Source organism: Telmatherina bonti, assembly GCF_933228915.1.
Source record: "Telmatherina bonti genome assembly, chromosome: 17".
NCBI lineage: Eukaryota > Metazoa > Chordata > Actinopteri > Atheriniformes > Telmatherinidae > Telmatherina > Telmatherina bonti.
The window spans coordinates 20,034,595-20,051,258 of NC_136615.1; the positions used below are offsets into that span (position 1 = coordinate 20,034,595).

A 16,664-nucleotide genomic window follows, 5' to 3' on the forward strand; every position below is an offset into this window, starting at 1 on the left:
ACAGTGTATTTAAGGAGGCAGTACAGTAACAGAGACATTCTTACTGATGTTTAAAGTTGTAGTCAGATAAATATTTATATTTATAAACAATATTAGATAGTACAGATTTAAATCTAAATGATTCAGCTCATATTGGAGTTTTGTTTTGTTTTGGTTTTCTAGTTCATTTATACCAATGTGTAAAGCATGAATTTTCTTATTTTTAACTTGAAGGAAACCAAATGAGCATATTAGCACATTTCTAATTACAATATATTTCTAAATTATTGGATGTTTTGAATTTCAAGAAAACCACAATATAAAATCATAGAAGTGATGAATATATTTCTCAAATCCACATGAAAAACAGCTAACACCATCATTATGCTTTGCAATGATTTGCTTTCACCATCTTTTACTGCAGCTAGTACTTAAACTAAAACATCTCCTAACTACCTTGAAACTAAACTTTCTCTGCACAGACTGAAAATACATACAGGCTCAAAATACCATCAACACATGGCTGTTACTTATTTATGTGAATAATCTAACAATGCTCAGAATGGGAGATTGAATTGAAGTCAATATTCAATGTGATTTGTTGGTTTTCTTTAGCTCGGCTATTTATTATGATTTGGCTCAAATTGATGTGTCTGTAAAGTGCCCTGAGATGACATAATCGTGAAGTGATGCTATAAAATTAAATAAATCTGTTCATTAAAGTGGGAAAACATAAAAGTAAATAATTCCCATATTGCTTATGTTTTATATTCTCCCGACTAATAAACTAACAGTGAACTGATTAATTAACTCTAAGTGCAGCCAAATCTTTTCTAACTTAACAATAGAAATTATCTTTTTTTTGTTACTCTGCAGAAGAAGACTTTAAAGTTTTATGCTTTTGCTTTTATCATGAAATCATAATCAAGAGGAGATATCATTATCAGAAACCTTGTCAGGGCTGATCAGTCAATATAAACAACTAAAGTATCCTGTAAAAAGGGCAGCACTAATGTAAACTGATATAAAAAATAAAAAAAAGACACACACACACACACACACACACACACACACACACACACACACATTTCTTTTACAAAGGTACAACAAAGTATTGGAGTGATTTTATTTATCAGTATAAAATAAAGTTAGGTTCATCTAATGTTGTAGATATTTCCATTTTCTTTCTCATGAGCTGAGCAAAAACATATTCAATCAAACATTTATAGCTCTCATAACAGATACACTTCAAGACACTGACAGCAGTGGAGTGTTTATGCTGCAAGAAGCACTTTACAAATCAAAAAAGGAATGTACACACATAATATATACACACACATTTAAATGCAAATCACCGAAGAATGCATGTCACTATGCATGAGCATTTTTTCAGTCCCATGTACGGTTTCATTTGTATGATCAAAATAAGTTACTACCGCATTCATCATTTAGTCAACTTGTAAAATATGTCATACACCAAATATTTGTAGTTTTAGTAACTATAAACACTGTTCCTTGAAGGCAAAACCCTTATATCTCCCTGATAATGATGTGTTTGTTATAAATTGAGAATTGCAGGCGGGATTCTAGTTAGAAGGCTTCACTTTTGTTGTGTTCCTCTAAATGGGAAGATTTTCTGAAAAAGAAATGAAAAAATAGATGCATAAAAAGATTATTCTTATAAACAGTGATGATAGATGTTCTTCACAAAGGTAGGAAACTACTACACACTATATACATACACACACACAGATATATATATATATATATATCTATATATATATATATATAGATATATAGATATATATATATAGATAGATATATAGATATATAGATATATATATATGTGTGTGTGTGTGTGTGTGTGTGTGTGTGTGTGTGTGTGTGTGTGTGTGTGTGTGTGTGTGTGTGTGTGTGTAAGAGTATTTTCATACATTTTAATCCCTCTGGTGAATACCAAAATGAAAATATTGTGTACAATACCTTTTCTGTTTTCTGTAGAGGAGCACCAGTGTGGTTATGATTACGGCCAATAGCAAAACTCCAATAACTGAACCAGCCACAATTCCTGGGAGTTTACCTGAAATATGAGGATATACATTGTTTAACAAAAGGAACACAGGAGGTTCAAAGTGAAAAAATGTATTAGATATGTATTTATTGATTTATGTTTTTTCGCAAGACTCAAAGGTTTTAGATATCATATGCACAGTAAGAAACATGTTACCCTGTACAATGAAATTATTACTTTGCTGCTCACACTGGATGCCAAGAGTGTAAAAAGCAGGAGGTATAAAATAAAAAATAAAATAGATAAATAATAATAAGATAAAGAGATGCATGCAAAGTACAATGGAAATAATTTTGTTTTTTTATATATTTTACAGAGAGAAGAAATTAAAGGACCCAGTCAAATGGTGCGTTGTTTTTTAAATAAGTCTTAAAGCACCAATACCTTACCTTTTATTACACCATGTTTGAATACACTACATATATATATATATATATATATATATATATATATATATATATACTGCTCATTTCACATGCTGTTGTGCAAATGGAATAGACAACAGGTGGAAATTATAGGCAATTGGCAAGACACACCCAATAAAGGAGTGGTTCTGCAGGTGGTGACCACAGACCGCTTCTCAGTTCCGATGCTTTCTGGCTGATGTTTTGGTCACTTTTGAATGCTGGCGGTGCTTTCACTCTAGTGGTAGCATGAGACGGCGTCTACAACCCACACAAGGGGCTCAAGCAGTGCAGCTCATGGCAAGAAGGTTTGCTGTGTCTGTCAGCATAGTGTCCAGAGCATGGGGGCACTACCAGGAGACAGGCCAGTACATCAGAAGATGTGGAGGAGGCCGTGGGAGGGCAACAACCCAGCAGCAGGACCGCTACCTCCTTCTTTGTGCAAGGAGGAACAAGAGGAGCACTGCCAGAGCCCTGCAAAATGAGTGCCACAAATGTGCATGTGTCTGCTCAAACAGTCAGAAACAGACTCCATGAGGGTGGTATGAGGGCCTGATATACACACTTCCAGCCTAACACCGTGCAGGACGTTTGGCATTTGCCAGAGAACACGAAGATTGACAAATTTGGTGCCCTGTGCTCTTCACAGATGAAAGCAGGTTTACACTGAGCACATGTGACAGATGTGAGTCTGGAGACACCATGGAGAACGTTCTGCTGCCTGCAACATCCTCCAGCATGACCGGTTTGGCAGTGGGTTAGTAATAGTGTGGAGTTGCATTTCTTTGGAGGGCCGCACAGCCCTCCATGTGCTCGCCAGAGGTAGCCTGACTGCCATTAGGTACCGAGATGAGATCCTCAGACCCCTTGTGGGACCATATGCTGGTGCAGTTGGCCCTGGGTTCTTCCTAATGCAAGACAATGCTAGACCTCATGTGGCTGGAGTGTGTCAGCAGTTCCTGCAACACGAAGGCATGGATGTTATGGATTGGTCCGCCTGTTCCCCAGACCTGAATCCAGTTGAGCCCATCTGGGACATCATGTCTCGCTCCATCCACCAACGCCAAGTTGCACCACAGACTGTCCAGGAGTTGGCGGATGCTTTAGTCCAGGTCTGGGAGGAGATCCCTCAGGAGAACATCCGCCGCCTCATCAGGAGCATGCCCAGGTGTTGTAGGGAGGTCATACAGGCACGTGGAGGCCACACACACTATTAAGCCTTATTTTGACTTGTTTAAAGGACATTACAAAGTTGGGTCCGCTTCTTTTTCCACTTTAATTTTGAGTATAACTCCAAATCCAGACCTCCATGGGTTGATATATTTGATTTTCATTGATCATTTTTGTGTGATTTTGTTGTCAGCACATTCAATTATGGAAAGAACAAAGTATTTAATAAAAATATATCATTCATTCAGATCTATAACATGTTACTTTAGTGTTCCCTTTATTTTTTTTTATCAGTGTGTATGTTTATTTAATCATATTCAGCTGTTTCCATCTTTTCTGTGAGGTTTGTTTCTCACAACTAAAATTATGTTTCCTCACTAAGTGAAGTGGACACTAGAAGTATTCACATCATTGAAGATCTGCTCATGTGGAGAGTGATAAATAAAGGGAAAACCAAATACATGTGCCTATTTTTCCAGGGAGGGAGGAGTAGTATACATTGGAATATTTCTCACATGGATGCTGTGTGATAAAATAACACTCAGGATGATCATGTGAGCATAAATGTTTCTTTTTGGTTCATTTTAAAATCTTTTTTACATTTCTTTTCTCATTTTAGAAAATCTAAAGATTTCATTTTAAGCTATGGTATATTGTGGCTGAGAAATCCCTCCATCCTACCTGCTGTTTTAATATTTCCAAATCAGTCTGTTTTAAAAAATCTGGGTAATTTTTGATTGCAACTTAAACATTCATGTGATTTTTAACTTCAGTGATATTTCAAACATTTGAGGAGATTTGATGGATCAAACAATGCACACAAATCCATCTGCACACACACACACACACACATGCTCATATATGAATTTGCCAGCACTGATTGGTTGATTTGTGAAGATCAAAATGGTTCATTTTATTGATTTTGTTTTTTCTTCATACTGGGAACAATGCAGCTTGCGTCTTCTCCAGACCACTGGCCATTTCCCTGGCAGATTCTCTCCTCCGATCCTTTGAGGATGTAGCCCTCATTGCAGATGAGCCGCACCTTAGCTCCTTGCAAGTAGGTGGTTCCCTGTTTTTCCCCATTAGTTGGTGGTGGAAGCCATCCACAGGATATCACTGCACAATATGACAATTACCACCACTGTGATGCCAAGTTGTACATGATTATTTCTGGTCATTTATGGAGGTCTCTTGTAAATTTTTTACCAGGTTTAAGATCCTCCACAAGAGTAATGTGACTCTGGAATGACACTCTGGTGGCATTACCCATTCTTGGGCTTCGACCTACAAGGATATCATACCTGCAGCACAGAGGGGGAAATGGTCAAACTCAGCTTATCAGCAGATAAGACATTGTGACGTTGTTTGTACATTATTGTGTTCTTACGATGAAAAACAATAAAACTAAAAAAAATCAGAAAACACTGCAATGAATGAGAAAATGAAAAACAAAATGTTCAGGCAGCATATCAGAAATCGAAGGAGTAAAGATGTCTCCCAAAACAATATATCTTAGAAATCCACAACACAAGTATGCATTCAGGTTTGGTTTTAAAAGAACTGCTGAGGAAAAAAAAAGTTTTTGATGCATTTTAGAAAAACTCTTTACTCCTCTGATTCTTGACTTTGTAGTATTTTGGTTTGCTTTTCTCCTCACATACCGGCAGAATTGAGATCCCTCTCCAGAACAAATCTGAGTTGCCTGACTGGTCAGTGGATCATCTGGACTCTCTGGAACAGAAAACACTGGGAGGAAACTCTCATCATGTCTGGGGGCATGGTAATATGTGTCCAGAAGATATTCTGAATCATACGTAAACAAAGCAGATGAGTTGAATATTGCCCCTGTAAGAGAGAACGAATACTTATTTACCACTTAACATTACAAAACGTTTTAAACAAAGGTTCTCTGTATAAAAATATCTGGTTGAAATAAATAAATAAATCAACAAAAACTGTGAAATGCTGAATTTTATTTTTTTAAAGATTTATTAAATTGACTTATTTATATTTATTTATATTTAAAGTGAAAGTTTAGATTAATGTTGCCGTTAATTATGCAGCTCATAGTTTAAACATTAACTTTTCAACCATTTCACACAGTAAAGTCAAATCTAAAGTAATTTCTTACAGCTCGCTCCAAAGCTGAAGAGTTCCTCAGGATTGCTATGATTCTGCATAAGCTGCCCGTTGCTGAGGATGAGGTCATCTTTTGGGTCGCCGTTCATTTTTCCTAACAGTCCAAGAGTAGAGTCTTTAAACTTTTCTGGCAAGAGGACAGTGGTTGCCATGGTTTCTTCTGCCAGTCGCACTTCCGCCCCGGCTCCGGAGGTGAACATTACGGTCACATTTGCGGAGGAAGGAGAAAACACAAACACACCTACAAAAGATTTTTGTTCCTTGTTATTTCAATTTAGGTATATTACACTTTTGTGCAGATGCTTTTTTTTATTCTTAAAAACAAAAACAAAGAAAACACTCTAGTACGTGTAAAAGACTTGATGTAGAATTTAGCTAAAAAGACGACACTAAAGTCAATATAATGTAAAGACACATTTTTAAGCTTAATTTCTAATAAAAGAAAATTAGCTTAAGAAATACTTTTTATATTATAAAACCTGTGACTTAATCCAAGAAATGAAAATGAATCACACCATGCAAGTCCATCCAGGTCTGCTCAGCAAAGGAGAGGGTTTTTTGATTATGCAGCACTTCGAGCTCCTTGTGGCCGCTGGCCAGACGCACCTCGATAATGTCAGAGGATGCTTCCATCATGGCTACAGCTGTCAACTTAGTAGCTTTTATAGCAGTTCCTTTAAGTGAGAGAATCACATCAGAGGAATTCTTTTAGTTGTTTTATGATTACATTTCCTTATTGTTGTTGAAGAAGACTGTCTGCAACGCATCTTTAAAACTCAGTATCTCACCATTCACTAGGTCTGTTCTGCCTTGGACTGTCAGGTTCCTCTCTGCTGAGGTAACCAGTGTGTATTCTCCTTTGCCATTGAAGGTGTAGCTGACACCATCAAATGTTATAAAGTGAGGATCTCCAAAAACTACAGCTGGTAGAAACAAAAGTGAAAGACTTCATAGAAAACAGTCTCAAACTTCTACAATAAAGATGTAGTTTTTAATTAAGTTACCTGAGCTTGGTGACTTGTAACGCCTACAGTCACTGGAAGGCCGATGTTTGAAGTAATACTGGCAGTTGTTGGACCAGAGGCAGCAGTAATAGAAGCTAAGGACGTCATAGACCCAGTGGGACTGCCCAGGAATTCGAGGTGGTTTGTTGTATGGAGGTGAGCCCCAGTCGTGTGCTCGATCTGGAGTACTCCCACCAATAGAATCCGCTGTCAGGACCTGAGCGCCGGTGCTGTCATAACAACACTGTTGCCCTGCAGCATACTTAGGACTGGGGATAAATGTCCCAAAGGTTGTTAGTTAGAATATAAAACTGTGGTGCTGCAGAGGACATAACAAGGCACCACAATCAAAAACTGAGCATTTATAGTATATTGTAGGAACTTTCGACAGATTTGGATGCCCCAATTTTTGATGTACTGTTTTTTCACTGTCAGACCAACGACTATGCAAAGTAGCCTACCTGGGAGATCATTTAGGAGGTGACTGAGACTTAGTCCTGAATTAATCCTCTTTTCAATCTAGGCACACAACAGTATTTCCATAATCAAGGCAGAATATTCAGCCAGCTAACTGTAAAATACTCAGCTTACTTGGTCTTACTGACATAGTTGATCTGTTTAAATCTAATAAATTGTAATAATACAGTATTTTGGTCAGGATCAACTTTTGCTTGTCTTAAATACTAATGAAAAACTGTTTAGCAGTCAATCACTACAAATCCTCTCCATGTTCTGAGTCTTTTAACATGTCTACCACATAACATTTTTCAATATATTTGCTTTAATCTGACTGGAGGTGTTGGTCAGAAGTGGACATTCTATCTATGTAGCTACACACAAGTGCAGTGAAACCAAGAAAACATGATTAGAAATAAGGATATCCTGTTGGTTTTTAATTCTCAGACAGTTCACATTCATGTTGTAAATACACATAGCTGCTGTAAATGCCTTGTTTGAAAAGTACAGTGTTGTCGTCCAATAGTGAGGCAACAAGTCAAAGTCAAGAACTCACCTGGCTTGTATAGCTCTTACACAATGAACACTCCCAGGATGGTAGGTGCACACACTCCCTTTCTCTATATCACAGCCATAATCAGTCTGAGGAATGTGAGAGAGATACAGTGATTGATACCCGCCATATCTGCATTTCACAGTTTTAAGAACCAGTTGTACCAGCTGCAAAGACTGAGCTTTAAAGTGGAACTATTGTGTGCATTTCAGGCTAATTTATTTTTATTTCTAAGTCCAGAAGGGCTGGGATTGATCGAGTTATTGTCACAAATCGCTTTATTAACTTCATACCGACCCTCTCCGCAGGCTGTCATATCAGCCTGTGGGCAAAACGAGTGGATTGAGTCTCTTCCGCATTAAGCCCCGCCTCCCGCCACCGCGCTACATCGGGAGCGCGCACAGCACCTGCTTTTGCCGTCATTGTAACATCTCATAAACAGAAGGATTAGGCTAATATGAACTCAATAAAAAACCCAAAATACAATATCAACACATAGCATACAGCCCTACATGTTGGAACCTGAATCAGACCCTGAAAACGAAGTGGAAAACAGCAACCCACAGCAACAAATGCAGCAGGATGTCTCTCTTTAGTAAACTCACCAGCCATCGTTGGAAATAACTTTATCCGACGTTTTCCACCCGCCTGATGTATTTGTACGTGCCCTTGTTAACAGTAGAAGGTAACCAATCACCGAACCTTATCTCCCGGGATGTCACAAGGATTTCCAAGTAGAAAAAACTCTCTAAAACGACGCGTTTTTCGTTGCCATGGAAACCGAACGGAGAGCGTGCTGGAACTCAAACTCAAACATGCGTTTAGGTGATTAAGAAATGGTGCCATTCACATGTCTGATGAGGATTCAACACTGTAACACTGTAGAAAGTTTAGAAAACTCGAAATACCATCATAGCACCCCTTTAATGTAACTGTGTGATCTAACACTTTTGGGAATTTGATTATGTTAAGCTAGTATAGGGTTAACAGATAGTTTGTCTAACTCAGTCCAGCTGTGTGTTGAAAGTATGGCAAAGGAAGCACCCAAGGTTTTAACTTGAGAATCCAAAACCAGACCAAAGTTGACCATAGTTCTTGTCTGTACGTATGATTACTATCATCAATAATGCATAATGAGAAACACAACAGAGATCTGAACCACATTAGGGACTTGATTGTAATTGTAAACTAGCATGACAAACATGATTTATGCTGCTATACATATAATGAAACTTTTTTTTTTTTCCTTAAACCCCCACCCCTACACCCCCACACATACATGCCTCAACACACTCCCACATACACGCACCCCTACCCCCCATACATTCATGTACCACTACACTCCTCCATACACACCCCATATATACACAGGCGCCCCCCATCCTCAACTATCTTGGGCCCGGGTCGCTCTGCCGGGCACCAGGGCACGGACCCGCCCCCACTGCAGTGGCAGGTCCAGGTCAGCCCAACCCCCCCACGGCAGGGCCGACCCCCCACCCCCGAGAAGCAGGGGACAGCCCCGGGCACCGGAGCCCAGGACCCGCACCCAGCCCACCCCGCAGCGGCACGGCCACCCGTCACAGAGTCAATACCCGCCGATCCAGCCTCCGCCAGCGACCTCGCCCCACCGCCGCAAGGCAACTCCAACCATTGACCAACCCAAGGCCTCCCACCAGGTCTGGAAACCTAGCCCCCCCAGTAATGAAGCAGCCAAGATCCCCGTCCAGGGGTCCACCCCAGACCCATAGCCACCTGAGCCACCCAGCCAGTCCCCAGCCCCGAGCGGGATGAGGTCACACTCTCCCCCCTACACTAAGTGATGGAGCTGATCACAGGAGACCAGAGAGAGTGAAATTCAACTGACTGATCATTTCCATGCTGATGTAGTCTAATAACAGATTTCTAAACTGCTGGATACACAGATTTTGTTTGCTTTTCCAGTTCACAAGGATAGTTTTCGTTGCAATGCACAGGCTACTGAGGATTGGTTTTGCTAAATTAAACCCTATGTTATTTTCACCTAAGTGACTCAATAGGCACAATTTGGGGTTTGCAGGGATATTACATTTAAACCAGTCTGACAGATCTTTACATACCTGGAGCCAGAATCTCTGGACAGGTGGACAAGACCATAACGCATGGTAGTAGCTGTCAATCATGTTGTCAGTACAGTGTGGACAGATAAGTGATTGTAACAGACCCATCTTGGACATCCTGTGTCCTGTATAATGAGTTCTGTGTAGAATTTTGAATTGTATTAATTGCATGTTTCTTAGTCATTTTGAATGTGTTTGAGCAGATTTGTGACCATTCATTTTGATTGAAGTTACTGGATAAGTCTGCTTCCCATTTAGAAGTTGGGAGAGAGATGGAATCTTCTAGCTTCAATAGTAATCTGTATATTTTGGATAGTAGTTTCGGGGCCTTAAGATTTAAGAATTCTGCAACCCTGATAGGTAACTGTAAGTTTAGTTGATCAGTGGTGTATTTCTTACTTATAATAGATTTAAGTTGGTGGTATTCTAAGAATTTGGTACTGCTGAATTCATACCGTGAAGAAATTGCATCAAATGGCAGAAAGTTTCCATTTTCTATTATATGTTCTAACTGCTTTACTCCTTTATTCTTCCACCGAGGGAAGTTTATCATCTTTTTGTTTTGCAGGAAGTCAGGATTGTTCCAGATGGGTGTGAGCTTACATGGAATAAGCACAGACTTGGTTACTTTCAGGAATTCCCACCAAGCCGTTAAACTGGAGCTGATGTTGATGCTTTTAAAACACTTATATGACTTGACAGTTGAGCTGATGAATGGTAAATCAGAGATGACTAAATCCTCACACAATGCTTGCTCAACATCCAGCCATGGCTCATCCAAAGAACTTGGATTAAGCCACTTGGAGATGCATTGCAGCCTATTACATAAGAAATATTGATTAAAATTTGGCAGGTCCAACCCACCTCTGTCTTTGGTCTGTTGTAAAGTTTTTAGACTAATGCGGGATGGCTTGTTTTTCCAGAGAAATCTGGATATGTGGGAGTCTAGTGATTTAAACCAAGTGGAGGATGGTCTGATGGGAACCATTGAGAAAAGGTAATTAACTTTTGGTAAAACCATCATTTTAACAGTGGAAACCCTCCCCATAAGTGATATGGGCAAGCGGTTCCACCTTGAGAGGTCATCCTTTACTGTTTTTATTAGCTGATCATGATTTAACTTTATTAATTCGGTTAGTCTGGGAGAGATTATTATACCTAAATAACTAATATTTCCTGACTGTATAGTGGTGTTAGATATGTTTTTAAAGTCACAATTAATGGGCATTGCTGTAGTCTTTAACCAGTTAATAGAATAGTCTGATATTGAAGAGAATTTATTAATTAGTGTGATTGTTTGAGAAAGTGTTGTTTGTGAGTTGTTAAGGAAAAGTAAAATGTCATCTGCGTAAAGACTAATTTTATGTTCAATATTTTTAGCTTGAATTCCTTTGATTTCTGGGTTTTGTCTTATGGCAGCTGCCAGGGGTTCAATAAAAATGGCAAAGAGTGATGGAGAAAGTGGGCAGCCCTGTCTGGTGCCTCTCTGTAAGCAGAAGTTTGGAGAAGTTTTGTCATTAGTCTTCACACATGCATTTGGGTTATTGTATAATATTTTTATCCAGTCAATAAATGATGACCCAAATTCTTTTAAAGTTGCAAATAAAAGTTTCCAGTTTACACGGTCAAATGCTTTTTCTGCATCTAAAGAAATAACTGTGGACTTCAGATTGTGTAGAGTTGAATAATCTATTATGTTAATTAATCTGCACATGTTAGTGTAGGAATGTCTACCTTTTATAAAGCCTGTTTGATCAGCGTGAATAATGGAAGGGGTTATTTTCTCTATCCTTCTGGCTAGAGCTTTGCTGATTATTTTGAGATCTACGTTTATTAATGAAATTGGACGATAACTGGATGGGAGTGTAGGGTCCTTTCCTGGTTTTAATAGGACTGAAAAATTCGCCAGGTTCATATTGGAGGGTATTTTTTGCTTTTCCTTTATTTCTAATACCATGCTGTAAAAGGTTGGAGCCAGTGTGGTCCAGAATTCTTTGTAGAATTCAGCTGGATAACCATCTGGACCTGGTGCTTTATTATTTGGCATACAATGGAGAGCTTCATGGAGCTCATGAACTGAAATAGGTGAATCTAGAGCCATTTTATTTTCCTGATTTATTTTAGGAAGATTGATGCTGCTAAGAAATTGGTTAATATTCTCATCTGTTGGATTTATTTGTGATGAATACAATGCTTTGTAAAATTCTTTGAAAGTATTGCTTATCATGTCAGGATCGTGGCTGATATTTCCTTCTGAATCTTTTATAGAGGAAATTGTTGTTTTATCCTTATTTGCCTTTAGTTGGTTAGCCAGGAACTTTCCAGAGATCTGAACCACATTAGGGGCTTGATTGTAATTGTAAACTAGCATGACAAACATGATTTATGCTGCAATACATATAATGAAACAATTAAGAGACAGGTTTTTTTATTTTGATAATGAAAGTTTCACACAAATTTAGCATCCAAGTTAGACTGATTAGGTTGTGTTGTCATGTATTTGTGTAAGCTGTTAAGCTTTATCACAATGGGTGTGTACTATTGTGCTTCTCCACATGCTTGTGATACCTCCCATGTCTCATCTTAGTTTTTCTTGGGAATATTACCATTTGGGAACATTAAAACATTTTGGGCTCTCTTTCAGGTCAAGCTTTTCTTTGTTTTTTATGTTTTGCATGGATGACAGTCCCTTTATTTGTTTTTATGATTATTAAACAATTTGAATAATTACACTCCTTTAGAAAGTAAAGTAAATAACACATTTGTAAACATTTTCTCCACTGTAGAAACCCAACTCTTGATGAGTACGGCCAAACTATAATGCCTCCCGCCCTCCCTTTCCACTTACATGAAACCTTCCAGTATCTGCTCTTGCTTGAGCCAGAGTGCAGGGACAATCAATGATCTCACTGAGGAAGTCAGGCAGTTCATTTTCTAGCAGGTCCCATGCTAAACATTTCTCCAGGGCCCAAGCTGTTGAATTCTGCCTGAATTTTTCCTCCAGGTGCCAGGCCAGTGCATGATCCTCAGTCCATGTGGCTTGGACATTCCTAATTAAAAAAACAAAGAGGGTGGAGGGTTTTTTTCATCATGTCTTTAAGTGCCGTCTTTCAAAAGTTTTGTCTGGGAGTGTTTATACAAACCATGTGCCATCTGGGTAGCTGCTGGAGCTAACTCGAACAGAGCCGAGCTCCCAGTTTGAAAAGCCGTCCTCTGCTGGTTTGGGTAAAAAGCTAAATGAGCCGTTGTTGGGCTGATCCTTTGCAAGTGAGTAGAGATACTCCCAGTCACCCTGCCAGTACTCAGAATAAGGCTTTCCTTTGGAAATATATGTAGAATTCAATGTTCTCCCAACTTAACATGGTTATGTGATCTGTAAAGCTCATTTAGATTTTTTACTTACCTGTCTCCCTGTATCCCCAGAGCTCTATGTTGACTTTTTCTGCTCTGACAAAAGAGCTATTCCACGTCATTGTAAGAGTGCCATGGACGTTAGGTGTGCCATAGTACTGCCACTTCGTTGAGTTTACCAGAACAGCTTTAAATTGAGAATCTAACTTTCCTGTGTGAACTACATCAGTACATGCATAGCCAATAAAATGCAGATTAGTATCATTTCAACGACTTTTCATTTCATGCTATTCCCAACATGCATGCAGGTATACTACCTGAGAGCCAAGCTCCAGTTCTGCTGAATGTAGTACCATTATCTGAGGAGATGTGCAAAGTAACCCATCCTGTTTCATATAGAAGTGGGGAGATGCAATGGCCTCTTCCATTTTCATCAACATACCCCACAGTGTTAGTTTTATGATTGAATCTGCCGTCAAGAAAAATAAAACGTCAGCCAAATGTTTTTGTTTTGCTTAATCAAACAAAAAAATGATTAACACAAAAACATATAAACACTAATGTGATATCTTACCTGCACACGACGTGAGAACTTCTATTGAACATTGCATCAAGGACAATAAAGTCAGTTCCACCCATAATTGATCCAGAATACGGAGAGATGTTAACACAGTATTCTTTGTAGTCGATGCAGCATTTCCCAAGAGCCACACATGTTGGGTGGCACGAGCACAAGCTGAAATCTTCCCCACAGTTTCCTTCACATGTCTGGCCTGTGAGATTAAAGCAGCTAAAATATCAGATAACGAATATGCTAAAGTGATACCTTATCAAACCCCACTATGTTTCTGACTGGCCTCGTACCACCAGTGTAGGAGGGATGCTCATTCACTGGGAACTTCTGTCCAAACAACTGATTAAGCTTCCAGGGGCCTTATCATACAAACCCCATAGACAGCATTTATTTTACATTACATGGCATGAGTGAGCAAAAAATTTAATTCATTGAAACTTCTGTGTTAGGTTTCAGCTCAAAGGGATGTAAAACTGAACAGTTGTGGACTTTGCACTAGTGACAGACATCTGAAGACAGTGTGTTCAGAAAATAAAACCTACGCCTGTGAAAGTCATGCAATCACGTTTTATTGACTACTTCATGTTTTATCATGAGCTCAGTCAATATTTAAGCAATAATCTTTATTTTGGTGGCAATTAACTGTCAAATTTCCCTACACATACTGTAGATATTTACAGGTTTTCTTTAAAGCTGGTTTGAAGACTCCCTTTTTCTGAAGAGCTCAGTAAGCTCTGACTGAAACAGATTAACATAAACTGTCCAGAAATTTAAAATGGGACAAAAAATTTTATACATATGTTTTTGTTTTTTTGTTTTTTTGTTTTCTTTTTATGAAGGCTGAGTCCTAACCTTGTTTTGATCATTTAATTGGCCCATTGTCAGGCCAGGCCCTTTTTATAGCTGTGGTTTGTGACAAGATCTATTTTTAAGACAAGTCGTACACAAAGACTCAAACAACAAATTTGACTTTATTAGATTTAGGTAACCCTAACACAGCTTCATCAAGTTTAATCGTACTCGCTTATCTTTTCTTGTTTCTTATACAGCATGGTTTATATAATAATTATTTAAGATAATTGATAATTAGATGTTTATTGTTTTCATTTACTTGATCCAGATTGGTTGAATCTGTTGATCTAAATAAAATATAGATATACTAAATTTAATTTGTAAAAGTTTAGAAGTGTTTCAAATTATAATTTAGGCTTAGTTGCATTGATTAACGAAATAAAAATAATTATATTTTATTGAAATTCAATGCAAAGTGTTACTTTACATCTTCTGTTTTTCTGTTTGATTGTCTTCATAAACCCTTTGAGTTTTCTGTTTATAGTCTCAAAACTATTTAAATAAGTCTGCACAACATAAAAGTAATGTGGTTTAAATCACAGATTTACAAAACACCAAATGAAAATTGGAAATTTTGTGTTTACTGATTCACGTATTGTATGAAATGATAAGTACTTGCCTAATGTCCAGCAGACACCTGTAGCCAGTAGCAGAAATATTATTGATCCAAATCTTTCCATTCTGGCAAAGTCAGCCAAGGAAAGGCAGATTCTCTTAGTTTCTACAACGACTCCTCATTCTCCAGATATATGCTCAGCAGTTTCCTAAACCTTGGACCTTTGATTATCTGCATTGACAAACTTCTGTTTAATCATCAACCAATTGTGATTGTAACTATTTTCACTTGTATCCTCACGTGTCTACCCAGAGAAAAACAAAAAATGTAATTCAATTTTTTTTTCACTCATTAAAATTTTTTGGAATTGATAAAGTGTACCATAAAGTATTGGAATTGAAATTTAAATGGATAGATAGATAGATAGATAGATAGATAGATAGATAGATAGATAGATAGATAGATAGATAGATAGATAGATAGATAGATAGATAGATAGATAGATAGATTTTAGTATGATGGCTGTGTCTACAGCCACACATATGTGGTATTAGTTTGTATCAGTTTTCATCACACATGCACTTTAAATCATTTTGTTTAACCAGATTTTAATTTACAGACCAATACTATTTTTGTTTGACATTAGTTTCATTTAGCATCACAACTATTTTGAAATGGCACACATTTTAGTTTAGGTTGTGATGGTTTCATTCATTAATTTGTACACTTTTCACTTTGAGTTTCAGTAGCTCCCTTGGCTGTGACCAGCAGGTGGCCATGGGGTTGAGCCAGCTAATTGGACCAGACCAGTTACAGAAATAGGAGGGGGAATTTAGGGTTTTCATTTATTCATTTAGTTAGGTTTTTGTGTGTCATCCCCTTCGTCTGTTTTTGTTTGGGCTGATCAGCCACTATTTAAGTTTCCCCTTGTGTGTCATTTGTTAGGTCAGTTTGTTTCATTTAGTTTGCTTGAGTTTGTTACTTCTGTTAAAAGTTCTTAAAGTATAGTTTTGTTACATTGACCTCTTTTATGGGCCCAATTTAGTCAGTCATGTTAAAAGTGTTTCTTCTTTTTTGGGGGGTTATCATAAAGAAAACCTTTTTTTTTTTTTTTTTTTTTTTTTTTTTAGCTTTAAACCTGTGCCTGACTGTTTCTTCACTGTTTGGTCCATCACTACTAGTGAGTGGCAATGTATGGGATGACTTACTAACATCCACTGAAGTGGTTCATTTACAAATACACCATCCTCATTCATGAATATGCAATAAAAAAGCTTGTAAATAAGTGTTCACTATAGTGACCACTATGCATGAAAAGGTTGATAATCTTTAATAATCTTTAAGGTAATCTTTATTTGTTTTAAACGCAGCCTGCTGACAGGGTGTGTGCAGAGTCCCCAGTCGTCCAGCAGGGAGAGCTTCAGCATGAGGAATAATTACAGTTTAGTATAGATGA

At 37.9% G+C, this 16,664-nt stretch overlaps 1 protein-coding gene across 1 annotated transcript; it reads right to left on the reverse strand.

Annotated features, from left to right (window-relative positions):
- Positions 1 to 1,569: 1,569 nt before the first annotated feature.
- LOC306768101 (sushi domain-containing protein 2-like) lies at positions 1,570 to 16,380 on the reverse strand (the record flags this gene model as incomplete). Its single annotated transcript, XM_079256334.1, has 16 exons — positions 1,570 to 1,615; positions 1,963 to 2,059; positions 4,564 to 4,743; positions 4,834 to 4,928; positions 5,289 to 5,472; positions 5,759 to 6,007; positions 6,282 to 6,440; positions 6,555 to 6,689; positions 6,771 to 7,039; positions 7,783 to 7,868; positions 12,724 to 12,925; positions 13,019 to 13,193; positions 13,279 to 13,446; positions 13,544 to 13,695; positions 13,801 to 13,999; positions 16,347 to 16,380. 16 exons carry the CDS (start codon positions 16,378 to 16,380, stop codon positions 1,570 to 1,572), a joined length of 2,430 nt encoding a protein of 809 aa, XP_079112460.1.
- Between the last annotated feature and the right edge of the window lie 284 nt (positions 16,381 to 16,664).